Source organism: Trachurus trachurus (genome assembly GCF_905171665.1).
Source record: "Trachurus trachurus genome assembly, chromosome: 24".
Taxonomy (NCBI): Eukaryota; Metazoa; Chordata; class Actinopteri; order Carangiformes; family Carangidae; genus Trachurus; species Trachurus trachurus.
Window position 1 is genome coordinate 17,838,652 of NC_139910.1, and position 14,596 is coordinate 17,853,247.

General features: G+C 41.9%; 1 protein-coding gene across 1 annotated transcript; it reads right to left on the minus strand.

Moving 5' to 3' along the window:
• fez2b (fasciculation and elongation protein zeta 2b) lies at positions 1 to 13,471 on the minus strand. The gene is made up of 9 exons (XM_084000469.1): positions 13,080 to 13,471; positions 8,360 to 8,468; positions 8,027 to 8,143; positions 6,755 to 6,896; positions 5,873 to 6,000; positions 5,356 to 5,505; positions 4,295 to 4,370; positions 4,094 to 4,159; positions 1 to 3,277 (listed from the first exon to the last, which is right to left on the minus strand). Exons 1-9 carry the CDS (start codon positions 13,385 to 13,387, stop codon positions 3,261 to 3,263), a joined length of 1,113 nt encoding a protein of 370 aa, XP_083856595.1. The 5' UTR covers positions 13,388 to 13,471; the 3' UTR covers positions 1 to 3,260.
• Positions 13,472 to 14,596: the final 1,125 nt, after the last annotated feature.

Consider the following 14,596-nt stretch of genomic DNA (forward strand, 5'->3'; position numbering starts at 1 on the left):
GTTGCAATGCAATGTGGGCACAAACACTTGTACCATTACAGTCAATAATATGGTTACAAAATGAACATTTACATAATAAATTAATATACTGCAGTACCACATGAGACAGTAAACAAAACCCCAAACTGGGGAATTATATCGCATTAAAAACAAAAAGAAATCGGTTTAATATACAAAAAATTTTCAGGCATTTACAAAGACAGCCTCTTTTTTTCGTTGCTTGTTTTGTTGTACATATATAAATATAAATCTCTAAGTCGTAGTTACACTGATATGTCTGCTAAGAAGAGACCAGATGAGGGGCTCTGGCCTGAGTGGAGATCTTTCACTGACCTCCGCGCTGACTGCCACTTCAATAGAGAACAAAAGATTAATCTATACACATGGTGTCATGACCGTTTTCACTGAAGATTTTGATTTGTTTTTGTTTCTTTTAACCAGATTATGGTCAGCTGAGGAACGTTTTCTTAAAACCGCTTGTGTTATTGCTGCCACAAGCCTTCTGAAGTTTTTGGGAGTTTAATTTCTTACGGTTTTCTGCAACATGCACTTGTCCCTTTAGTGTGATATTAATATGTCTGTAAACAAATAAATTATCCATAATTAGAAACGCGTTCCTCATCAGTAAAGTGCATGCAGCACATGCTAGGTTGTGAATGTTTTCAACGCTGGCAACAGTACATATAAATGGTTAAATATAGCACTACGAGTTTTTGTCATCCTTTACAAAAAGAATAAATGGACCCCTCATATATAAGCGAGTAAAAGCGACCCTTTGTGCAATCATCCCCAACATCCACATTCTTTATTGCACCCCTTTTCTTCCTCTTTTGCCCTTTTCTTCTGGCTGCAAGCATGAAAGCCACGCTTCACGTTCGTAACCAGTAAAAGTAAAATTCTGCTCTTACGAATCAAACACTGATTTCCTATTAAAACTCAAGTTTACTGCCGGATGTTACTACTGCATCTATGTTACTGTCACTGGACTGCTACACCAAGCGGATGCTACCGCGTGGCCTCCGCATGTGGCTTTAATGCTCGCTACACCTAATACTATTACTGCTAAACTCAGTCTAGTACTTTTACGACTGTATTTAAAAAAAAAAAAAAATCATGTCATAAAACAACATCTGTAATGCTACCCTGATTTATTTAAGAGGCTACCTTGATTACCTCCATCTGCTCGTCCAGGTATTTCGAGTGAGATTTAGACTGTGTGAAGATAAAAGTGCAGAAAAGTTGAAGTCTAGCTGTTAAAATGTTGGAAGCGTACACCGACTCAGGAATGGCAGTACCTTTTAAGATCAAGATAGATTTGAAACCTCTAACACTGATGATCGTACCTGAGAGCTAGACTAGAACCTGACCTGACAGTGTGTGGTGCACCTGTAGTAGCTGGTGATCTGAACGCTGGCGAACCAACTCGCTGATGACGCAGCATGAAGTGCAGTGTTAGATTAATGTTGTATGGATTTAAAGGGGTCCTCCAGTGATTTAACACTTGTACCGCCACAAAGCTGGGAGACTTAAAAGACACATAAGACAATAACAGTCCCAACCAAAGAGACCGACACTGAGATATGCTGACTTTTAGTTCCTGGTATGGATCCTACAGTTCCCACAATGCAACCTGGTGGCATCTTTTGGTTAGAGCCACTCTGTTTGGTTAACACTGACATCTTTCAAACTCCCTGCCCCGAGTCTTTCCGCAGGAATTTTCGATTGGAAATTTGTAGTTTTAAACCCAAGCCAAGATAACCCTGATGACATCACAGTGACGTCAGTGCTACTGTATATTACCAGTGGAGTTCCCCTTCTAGGCCATGAAGACGTCATGCCGACTGATAAGGTGAAGAGATGAACAGGATGCATGACAGCAGATGTCATGGAACATGTTTTCACCGCTGCTATCTCAAGTGTCTGAGCTTCATCTAACACCGTCTCTAGTGAGACATCCTCTTGAAGTACGTCCATCGCACACTCCACCACTACATGACCAGATCACTGACAGACTGTGATATCACGAAACCTCTAAATGTACACAACAGTTAAAGGGTCGACAGATAAACTAAACCCACAGCTTAAACTAGAAGCTTAACTACACAATTATCGAACTGGACATAATCTCAACTACACTATTCATCTAACGACACGGCCACACGGGTCGATTTCTACCGATGCAAAACTTTAATACATGAGGTATCTGCAGACTCTTGTGACGACGACTCCTGGGGAAGTGTTGCGTAAAGTTGTTGGGGATGGGGTCACTACTTGAGGCGTGGGCTCAGAGGTCAATGGACAGCATTTACAAAATGATGTTACAACATGGTCACAAAAGTGGCGACTGGCGAGTCCCTCATCTCACTAAAAACAACTCCTTATCCAAAATATAGTCTTTACATGTTTGTTCATTCAGCTATTACTTTCTTAAGTCATTTCACTTTTTTTTCCCCTTTTTCAAAAAGTGATAAATTCCCAAAACTGTGCAATTTCACTTTAACGTATACAAAATAATTCATTCTGACATTCGTCTAACTGCAAATATTGTGCGCAAACCCCGAAACCAACATGCAAAGACGGGTGAACCTGCAAATCTGGGCATTTAAATTAAAGGGTTTGATCATCTCAATCCTTAGCAAGCAGGTTTTTCAACCTGAACACATTATTTGCGATTGATAATCTAATGCTATTAAAATGAAGGTTTTTCAAACAGGAAAAACAAGACTTATACTTGATACCACGGCTCATCTGGCACTTTAAGATCCAGAAATTCAGCCAGGATTTGTTTTCCCGTCAGGCATGAACTGCACAGATGCAAATGCATGTTTACAAAACAGACTGGACTGTGTTTCCCTCACACAGGCCTGCTGATGAAGCCCATGGAATAAAAAAAAAAAAAAAAAAAAACACACCTCGCTATTTCATTGACCCTTTACCATTCAAGAGCCACTGGTAAATCAGGAAGTGAGGTGTGGAGACTAACTCTGATCATCATGCAGTCAGAATATACAGGGCTGTAAAACTCAGGCAATAAAACAATAAAAGATCATAACTATACAGACCAAGGGATTATATCTAGAGTTAAAATCTTAGGAACAACAATGGCAAAGTAAAAAGTGCCACAAGGAAAGAAAGTCTATGTTGTGAAAAATGGGGAGGAATTGATTTGAATCCATTATCTGGTGTCATCCAGATTACTAGAACGCTCGTGTGGTGGTCCAGTGGAAGGTCCTGGAAACACGAGGCTTCGCTTTTGGCTTTTACGTGGGACAAAGGACTGTGGAGACAAAAAAAAAGAGAGACCGGTTAATCATCACTGCTGCTCTGTGAGAGCTGTGACAGCTATAAAGAATGGAAGAGCGACTACCACGGGAGGAGAGATGTGGGGTGACAGAAGAGGTTAACAGTAGCTACAGATGAGAAGCAAACACGTGAGCAGCTGCTACTACAAGCTTTTAGCGGTTAAAGGGGAGTTATGTGCTTTTTGGGTGTCTCGGGGTGGGTGTAGTGCAGCCGCAAGCACTGCACAGCACGACAGGCGCTACAGCGAAGAGCGAGTGAGGGAAGGCTGCTGCCTTGAGGGGAGAAAGTGCTACTACACAGAGTGAGAGAAAGAGAGAAGGAGGAGGAGGAGGAGGGGTGGGCGTTTGAAAAGGCTGAAGGTGGAGAAACCTGTGTTAATGTGTCAGTGCCTCACAAACCTCAGTTTCCACTGCTCTCATACCAGAGCTACCCAAAGGACAATGCAGCACAGACGAGAGACAAGGAAGGCACACGGTCAAAAGTGAAGGGCGGCAAGAGAAGCAAATTTTTCCCTCCCACAAAACTAACATCTGTGTTGAGTGTCAATGTTTCCTTCCCTCTACTATCTGCTACCCTGAAAATAGAGCAATGCATCCTGTACTTCCACTTTCAAAGCAAAGAGGGGCACGATGTGTGACTGTCAGGTGGAACCAACACAATCAAAAGTCGCTTGGCTGTGACACACACCTATAAATATAACTGTTTGAAATTAATTATTTCCACTGCTTTCTGTTCTTTTTTTTGCTGCAACATGACTGCAGTTGCTATTTCAATGGAAAAGTATTTTTACCTTTGAGGATGTAGTCTGTTAACAGGGCAGGTACCTTCTCACTGTCATCCCTCATGGCATGGAGGACTAGCAGAGAGGGAGAGAAAGAAAGAGAGAAAGCAGAGCACTTTACATTTTGAAAACAGAACACACTCTGGGGCAAAAATAAAGACAAAAGTAGTTTGTGAGCCATTTTGTATGTTTGTGTGTGAGCACACTCACTCTTTGTGAGGATCTGGAGGTCTTCTACTGATGGTGAGCCTGCTTTCTTCTCATACGGGATTACTGTGGTCAGGTACTGAGCAGAAAAGATCACATGAAACACAATCAAACATTTACAATATACAGTATATAAATATATTGTCATTCATGCAATCTTTAAAGTTAATCTCGGAACAAACATAGGACAAACTCTGGGTTATAAAATATGTTGCTTGCCAGTGTCATGACGATCATGTGAACATATTGTGAGAGTGAGAGCAGATTTATGTGTAACTGCAGGTTGGTTTTAACCTTTCAGAGTAAATGTTTACTGGTGTGAAGTTAAATAAAGCGGTGATTATGTAACGGTGTGTCTTCTCGGCTTGAAACAAAAAAGGAACAATGAGATTACGCCACAGCAAAAAGCTGCAAAGTAAAAATGACGGGTGATTGAGTGATACTTTGTTGAAATGAAGTGTGAAGACAAAAAAAAAGAGACAGTGGTGGATCAAAAGAGAGAAGAAAAATCAGCAACAAAGAGAAGACAGAGCACTGAAAAAAAATGACACCAAACGCTAGTGGTAGTTGCTGCAAAAAAGGGAAAAAATTAAAATAAAAAAATGGAGAGAAAAACAAAAGAAAGACGGAAAAATAAAACAGTTCAGAAATTCATCTGCAGTGGAAAGAAAGAGCAGGGGCACCTGTTTGTCCCCTCCTGTGTTGCCAAAAGTTTGACGAAGACCGTTTTGAATGACATTGGAGAGTCCCTCCAAAGTGAGGAGCTACAAGGAGCAAGAGGAAGGAGGAAAAAGACAGAGTGAAGAGAGATGGGGAGGTTTTGGAAGAGTATTTCAGCAGATAGGGGGGGGGGGGCCGAACCCTCAGTTTTTTGGGGGATTTACAAGCAGCTTCCCCATGCAAACAGTCACACAGCATGCGTCATGCATATCTACTTATACTTTGAATCAGTGTGTGGCTGTGCGTACATGTGTCTGCTTCACTAGTCATCAGCATCAGCATGCATGCGGGGCGAATGTGTTTGTCTTTGTTTATGCCTCTCCCCGTGCCGCCACATGACTCACAGTGCCGGGTATGTGCGTGCTGGCTGTCCTCTGGCCGTTGGGTCCGGTCGTAGTCGTGCTTCGGATTTTCTTCTTTTTGCGCAGCAGCTCGCGGTGCTCCTTCTGTCTGTTCTGCACGTCGATCAGCAGCGAGATGAAGCTGTTCTTCACCTGTTTAACACGAGGCAACTTAATCTATGTTGGCTTTTAAGATGTTTACTTTCTTCCTTGACTTTATTTACACATGCGCTGCCAGATCTATTTTTATCTGCTGTTAAAAAGACAGTCATGACAAATTACATTGTAAAAACGAAGCTGCCACGGATTCACTGACCCCTCATGTTGGCCTTCGTTGGCTGCAGTCTGTTCTCACTGCACAGCAGATGTTCAAATAGCGCTATTCTCCACATTTAAAAGCTTCTTTACTGTGAAGCATTACTGTACTCTCTGAATACCGTTAACAATCTGCTTACTTTTGCCTTAGCGCTGCTCAGCTCACCACAAAAACCCATTGTGGAGAGATAAAAATATTAAGTACCTCTTTTTCATAGTCTAGTTCGTCTCGCAGGGCCAGAGCTTGGATCAGCTCTTCGCTGTAGCGGCGGATGGCTGTCTCCACTTCCTCCAGAGTCTCAGTCAGTTCAGACACCGACAGCTGACGCAGCCCTGAGGGTGGTGTATGGACATATTAAAGATGGCATCAAGTGTATTTATGCGTTTGTTGTTGTTGTGTATGGGTTTGTTCAAAAGCATGGAAGTGTTGATGTAAGTTCATACATGTTATACTTTGATTATACTATAATTATGTCGTTAATATTTAAATTCATATAATGACTTCCAATACAATCTTTAGTTAAAGTCATTAAGCCCTGTTTCATCCATTCAAGGATAAATGTCTTGTTTAGTTCAGGCGTATTCTACAAGCTACACAAAAGCTTGTGAATGTTTTACATACATTTAAAATGCAAAGTACATAATATTACACAAGTCTGGTGATGTGGATTAACTGAAAAAAAATCTCTCTAACTGTGAGTAAATGGCTCAGTGAATACTGAGCAGCTTATTAGGAGCTGTGTGATATTAATACATGCAGATATCTGAGAGTAAATCTATAGCCTTTAGGTAAAGCTGGGTGCAACCGCTCTGTCGACACCACTCCAGCATTTTAATTTGCACTCAAGCCAAATAAATGCTGTTGATTATATAATACAAATGCTGTGTTTGTTACACATTACATAAGAATGGCACTACATGTGTGTAGCTGTTCCTTCATGACCTATTACACTTCATTAAGTGATTTAGAGAGCTGTCGACTGGCACCAGAGCGTAAAGAGGTGCACAAACACACCGCTAACTTCGGCGCTTTATGTCTTTAATTATCTCCGCTGAAGGTGTGCTCACAACTGTGGTGGTAACTCACGGTCCTCGTAGCTGGTGTTGGAGCCGGAGCGTTTCAGGGTGTGGAGGTCCTGAGAGAGCATTGACAGGTCGGACTGGGAGGGACTCTCGTCGTCCTCGGGGTCTGGAGACTCCTGCATCATCTCTTCTATCTCCTCTATCACCTTGACAACACAGCAACAATCACACACAAAACATGTTCAGGTGCTGCCGGTTTATCCAAGTCGCTGTCTGATGTTTCATTTGAACAAACAGAGCATTACAAACAACAGTTTAAGGTTGGTGTATGTCTCACTTGAGCTGGTGTTTGCACAAGACACAATCATACTATCCAGCAATGGTGAAAACCAAGTGTATATGCATCACTTCAGCAAAGGAGTTTTCTTACTTCTACTTTAAATATTAAGGTCTATTAAGAAGTTTGATCCGCAGAAGAATTTTAAATCATGAGGGGATAAAGAAGAGAAGAAATCAGCATGTGAGATTTGTTTGCATTTGTGTTAAGTGGGTCCAGGAGGCTAAAACAACTTGGGCTGAACATACTCCCAATGCCATGAAATGTGAAAGGTAAAACACTTCAAATACTGCACAAACAGGACAGACTTTGTGAATTCCTGTGAGACCCCTACAGTGTTGATTTGTCAGGGTCTTTGTTACAGCTTGACTCCTTTGTAGCCAGAGTTGGGACTTTTGCATATTCTGACCCTGTTTGCTGCAGATACATAAGGCCTACAGCATAGACACAAAGTAGCTCGGATAAAAATGTGGAATTTGTAGTCTTCATTTCAAAGACAAAAAACAGCTTGTGGTTTGGGTAGAGTAGACTATTAAAACTGGGGAGTGTACTTATTTCAATCTAAATGAATGCGGATATAACAGGGTTCCTACATATTTGAAATTTCCAAATTCCATACTTCTTGGTAAAAAAAAAATTGAATAATTTGTGATATTTGAGTAAATAGATGTGTTTCATGTAAATAAATCATGCAATTAATCATTTGTTTTCATTATTCTGAATGTGTATGCCATTATGTCACCAAATAATTTCTAGGAGATTGAAGCTAGGTACAATAGCGCATACAAAATAATTAACCCAAATAACTTCAGATCAGACCAAACCCCGATAGGTATTAAGATAAATATATTTCCATAAAATAATTTCCATTTTCCATACTTTTCCAGACCTGAAAATGTATAAAATCAAATTCCATACTTGCGTAGGAACCCTGATATAAACTAAACTAAACCTTGCTGCATTCACATGTAGGCATCTGTGTGTGTTTGGACTTCACACCTGTTCGGCCGTGAAGAGCGGCTCATCGTTGATGCAGGAGACAATGATCGAGTGCATGTCCATCTGCTCCCTCAGCTCCTCATCATCCGACAGATCCAGAGACTGGTTATCCAACTTCTGTCCGCCGGGGGAAGGGTTGAGGCAGAGATTGAGAGACAGAAGGACAGAGAACTTGGATGAGACAACAGACAGGTGGTTAAGCAGATTGAGGAGCAAACTGCTTATACTTTGTGTCTGAACCGGGTAAAGCTTAAAAAAAAAAGTGTGCAGATTTACGGAAAAGTAGCCTACACTACATCATCAATTGTGTGTATGTGTGTGTCTCTGTGGTACCTCAAGCTCCGTGAGGTTGAGGGTGGGCAGGTGTAGGGAGCGAGTGTGCGATGTCTTCCAGTCCACAGGCATCACGTTGCCATAGTTATCTGTCAGAGCGTTCCACACTCTGGGAAAACAAGAAGTAAGAAGGATTCATGATTTCATTAGGGGTTGGAGAATAATCAAGTGCTACAGTCAAAATAAAGCTTTGAGCACAGAGCAGAAGAAAGGTGAGGGGTTCTTTTGCTCACAGCTGATAAGACAAACTCTGTTTCCTTCTCTCTGAACAGTGACACAGCATTACTTGGCAGAATTACAGCCTCTTCTCTCACCACAACCCTTCTCCAATTCGCTGTGTTCCTGCTGCTGCGTCTCAGCAGTTGCCTGAATCCTCTGACGAATGCAACAACTCCCCGATCGCACATTTCCCCGGTGAGACACAGTGATGCACGTAAGCTGGCACGACCTTAAAATGAAGGTCTGTTTAGGGAGCTCATTTGGAGTTAATTTCATGCATAAATCACAGTAAAATAACTGCGCGTTTAGATCATTAGTGCCTTATTTGGAGGTTAAACTGGCAAATTCAAAACAAACCAAAACAACACTGTATGCATTTTAGCGACAGACTGTTGAATGTTTACGACAGCGTGCAAGCTGGCAGAGGACATATCGCAGCCGGGCAGATGGTGGAGCAGAGCCTGTTAAACATAACAAGTTTATTGTTCAGCGCCGCCACCGTCCTCTTTATCAAAACATATTGAGTCTAAATAGGGACAATTCTGTACATTTAGTCACTTACTCTACACTCAGCTTGTGTTAGTCAGCAACTCAAGTGGGCATCAGCTGGCAGCAGCTCCAGACAAGACTATGTGTGTCTGAATGTGAAACTGTTCCTTTCCTTGTGGCATTATGCATGTTGTTCCAACACTGTGACAGTCGATGGAGGATGTGAAATTCAAATGCACATCTAAAGGCACTGTGTGTGTGTGTTTTTTTTATTTTTATTTATTCCTGGCCCTGACTACAGAGAGCAGAGCAAGGATGGATGCTGTGCACCCGTGTGTCAGAGTGGCTCTGCCTCGTCATACCCTCTTCCCTCACGCACGCACACACACTCACAGACAAGTGTTTACGTAACTTGCATGTTTCTCCCTGAAGTGCTCATGCACAGCTTGGTGAGTAGGGGGCTGTTGGCTTGTTCTAAATAGGGCAAAGGCTGGCAGGAAATATCTTTTGTGCCACGAGCAATGACACTGTCTTGGGCACGTGAGTGTATGTTGCCAGAAGGCAGCATTCGCTTCAGTTTCACTAAGAACATTTGCATTTCAAAAAAACAAGCCCGGTCCAGATTTCAAGGAACCAAGCTATTTGTTTCTATGTCAGCTCTATGTCCCAATTTTACTGAATTTCTCCCTCAAATACATTCATGCTCATGTTGTTTTATCTTGCAAACATATAATTCACGTGCACACAATCACATTTTTGTGCACGTGAAACTGAAACACGCTCCGTCCTTGTCATCCCTGTTGTTCGTCTCGGCCGTGGTCTTACTGGAGAACTTGTTAAGCGCCCGGGCACGTCCAGCAAAAGCGCAGTCATCCAGAAAAGACTCTCACTGAGCCTGGCACTGCTCTTTGGGCTTTGCCAGGCTACTGTCCAATTATTCCATTCCCTCCTTCCTCTGTTTCTTTTACCTATAACAACCATGGAAGTTTCCTTCCCGTCTGACAAGCTCTCCTAGATTCCTCTTGACATGTAGAGCACCATTAACGGAGCATAACTGTTACTACAAACCGTCCGTGACGCATTGCACATGACGTAGATTACAAATTGCCCCAGTAAAAACTAAACGTTATCGCTACAGAAATCTTACATGATTTCAGAAGTTCTCGGTGATGTCCAACTCATGAGCTTAAATATTTATCTAATATTAGCATAAATGTTATCTAATATGACAATAATACACCAGCTTGTTCAAACCCTCATAGAGCGGGACTCATTGTTCAACTGATAAGAGAAGTAATCTGCAATAATTTTGATAATACATGAATAGGCACTTTTTTTTTTAGCCCAAAAATACCAAACATGCACTTGTTTCAGACAGTTTTCTCCTGTAATTTGCTGCTGCTGAATATGAACTGAGAAACTAGTATGCAGCTTAGCCAGATGGAAGTGCCATGATTCTTCCAGAATCCAGATAAATTCATAAATAATATACCCAAATCAAAGATATCTTCAAGTTTTGTATGTGACCAGCAATGAAAAACCTGAAGGCAGTCAGTTAACAATGATATAAAGCAAGAAAATCTGAGAGAATATTGAAAACTAAGTCAATTTTCACGTTTAACTTAAGTCAACGGTTTTGCTGGTTAACTATCTCAATAGTTCTTGAATAATTTTCTGATGATCCATAATTTTCCAGTTTAACTACCTCTTAAACAGACTGACATCTCTTGTCACAGATTATGCTTGATCAAAACATCCGAGACCATTTCCCCCTTTGGTTGCCTCATACTTCTGGATTTTTTTGTGCATAATATATATTTAAGGCAGGGCTATTCAATTGGCGGCCCGCGGGCCACATCCGGCCCCGACCCAATGTCCGAGTGGCCCGGCTCGTGTCCCCCCCCCCCCCCCCCCCCCCCCCCAAAAAAAAAAAAAAAAAAAAAAAACACACACAGAGGGAAACACGTTTTGCGAGAACTCAAAATCCCTACTGCAGTTCAGACAGTGAATGCACCACTCAACGCAGCCTAGCAACACGCAACCAACCCACCCGGTCAGTGCGTTGTTTTGAAAGTTACCGGTAGAACCGAGGCTTGGTCGGTCAGCTGCTCTCCAGAAACACCGTGTCGGGCCACAGCCGCTCGTCACGGAGCGGGAGGCTTCGCCGCGGCGGACATCAGGACGGCCGAGGCCGAGGCTGCCCTCCGTGGTCCTGTGGTGCGCACTGCGCAGCGCTACAGGTAAGCGAGAGACAAATCTCCCCTTCTGCCGGACCGACGGACCTCACACTCCCCACCGGGCCGCTGTGGCACGACACGGTGTTTCTGGAGAGCACGCTGACCGACCCTCAGCCCTCCCATCAGCCAACAATAAGCCGTGGTGGCTGGTTAATACTCCACCAGTCTCTACACTCTTTCAGTCACACATGAGCACCGTCCACGCAGTGACAGCACGCCAAGCTCCACTGTCCTTTTTTTTTTCTTTCTTTCTTTTTGAGGGAATGAAGTAACCAATAATTTAATTTTAACGCAACTAAATACTTGCAATGGAATCATAACAGTAACTTGACTGGGATAGCTACTTTTCAAAGGAATAATCCATAATCAAATACTTTCCCAGAGTAATTTGCCCCAAATGGCTTTTTGCTCCTTGTTTTTCACCAATCAAAATATGTTAGAAAAGAAATCTTTGTTCATCTTTAGGCCTAATTTTAAGACTAGGCTACATTTAGTGATTTACATAACCCCCTGTTGTAAACCTCAGTGGAAACTCAGACAGTAGGCCTCAGGAAACTTTTAGTTCCTAAAAAAACCCTCCAATTCAAAGCATTAACAGCTACACCTTTACTAGCCTACTACTACTTTTATTGACTTATTCTCTTTTTTCTGGCTGTGTAGATTTGTTTTTAATAGCTAATGCTGGGTTTTAAAAATGCCCCTCATTTGTCATAACCTTCTTGACCGCTGAAAATGTCCGGCCCAGCTTAAGGTCTCGGTTTTAAAATCTGGCCCCACTGAATTTGTAATTGAATAGCCCTGATTTAAGGTTATCAAAGGTCTTTGTTAAATATTCATATTCATATTCAAGTCTATGATTTAAGTAAAGCAACACTTTGCTGCAGAAGTGCAATACTCTTTGGTAGAGCGGTGGGGGAAGCTCACATTCATGATGTGATCAGAAGGAACAGTTTCACAGTGTTGCAATAGTGGACTCCGAGGGCAAGAGGAAGGTGATTCATGCAGCTCTGTCGTTACATTGATGTCTATGTTGTGTGTGGGATTGATGAGACTGGTGACTGTGAGGGAATAACATGCATGTGTGGATATGTAGAGGTTCATATCCACACATGTAGTTCAGGGTGTCTGTGAGATCCAACAAACTCGGGGATGTCGAGGTGGCAGGAGGAGATGCTGGATGTGAATGTGTGAGAGGTTAATGATCATGACATGCTGTGACAGAAGGGCTCCTGAAGATCAAGTCTAAATCAAACGTCTTGTAGTGCAACATAAACACGGGTCAATAACCACTCTCTGATAGGACGTCATGGATCAGTGGTTTAATGGCCAACATCGACCAATCTAGCATGACATTAAAGACTGGAAACGTGGCATGAACGGCCCCCCTCCCTCCCTTCAGCAGCTCCCACCCCCGAAAAGGCATAAACACAAGAAGTAACCCTGCCATACAGCCAAACTATGGTAATAAATTATAATAAATGCTATGTGCAACGTACTACTTCCCCTCCATTTTTTAAATATCGCCTTACATTAAAGAGCCTCACTCAGCTAAATGATGAAAAGGTGAAAGACACTTTGTAATAACATGTAATAAAGTGTATTCTAGTTTGCTAAACATGTACCAGCTAACTAAAGTTTGCCCGACACCGACTAAAGCTAAGCTAAGCTTCCCCAACGTTTGGTTAGCCTGGCGAAGCTAAAGGTGCTAACTAGCTCAGAGATTAAAAGTTAGCGCTGCTGCTGGTGAAACAACAAGCGGTACGATTCACACTTACTCGTCGTTTTTCAAGTAATTATCCTCCGAGATGGGTTTAATGGGAGCTATGTTTTCCGTGGCGGTGTTGTAGTTTCGGAAACACACTGTCAGCTTCTCGTCGAAGTCGTGGACGAGGTCCTCCATCGATTTGAAGCTGCAGATCTCCCCCGAGAAACTGTTGTCCAGGTCTGAGAAATCGTCCAGGCCCGACGACGAGTCGCCCACGTTTGAGTTGAGCTGGTCCAGCTGGTCGGCCGAGTCCGAGGACGGCTTGAACTCGTTAAAGTCCTGCCAGTCCTCATCGAAGTGGGCTAACGGCGCCGCCATGACTGCCGTGGGAGCTCGGTTGACAACCAGTTGTGTCCCTCGGTGCTGCTGGTGCTCTGTTTTCGGCTTCCAGACACTGGACTAGTCGGTGAGCGGAGAGAGAGAGGGAGAGGGGGACTGAGTGGGGAGTGGGCGGGGCGATGTGACGTAAGTACGAACGCCCCTCCCCCTTCTGGTGGAGCAAAACAAACCCATGTCTAATGGGTTTCTATGAAAGACAGGACTGTGTTTAGTTGCTGTTTATGTTGGCACAACCTCTGTTTGTTTCACCTCTGTTCATTACAGGCAAATCTAGTGTATCTCATTCACAGATATGCTCACTCACCACTTACACCCCAGCAAGAACACTTTGGTCAACAGGCAGTGGCAATTTATTCAGAGCCATAAGAATTTTATTCATCCTTCACACAGATCCAAAGAAGCAGCATATTTATATATATATATATATATATATATATATATATATATATATATATATATATATATATATATATATATATATATATATATATATATATATATATATATATATATATAATAATAATATATATATATATAATATAATAATAATAATATATAATATATATATATATTATATATGTAGTCATGCCCCACAAAAATGGAGCACCCTGCCTGATACAGTTAGACATGCCATATCAGTAACCATTTTTAAAAACAGATTTAAAAAAAGGTATCTTTTTTTCAATAGCGTTGTGTTGAGTTGTGTTTGTGCATATGTGGGTGTGTGCGCAATGCGCATGTAGCCTACGGGTGTGTGGTGAAGATGGCTTAATACATATGATTGTTTACTTGCACTTACACTTTCTCATTGATTTCTGATTTTTTATAATTGTTTTTTATTGTAACTATATAAGCACATTGAGTCTGCCTTGTGCATGAAATGTGCTTTATCAATACATTTTGAATTTGAATTATGCAGGTTTTTTCAAAACAGCTTTGAAAAAGAAGGGGGAAGCCTCTACTCAAACAAATATATTAGATGTAAATTATAGGTCTTTATCATGTTCAAATGTTATTTATACCAGAAAATTATCAAATTTAACTTAATTGATCCAAACTATGGATGCATATTCTGAATTTTTACAGGGGGCAGTCACTTTTAGGCCTTGCCAAAAAGTGACTGCCCCCTGTAACTCAGGATTGCAAAGGGCAATATTCACAGAATTTCCTGGAATGATAGTCGAGGGT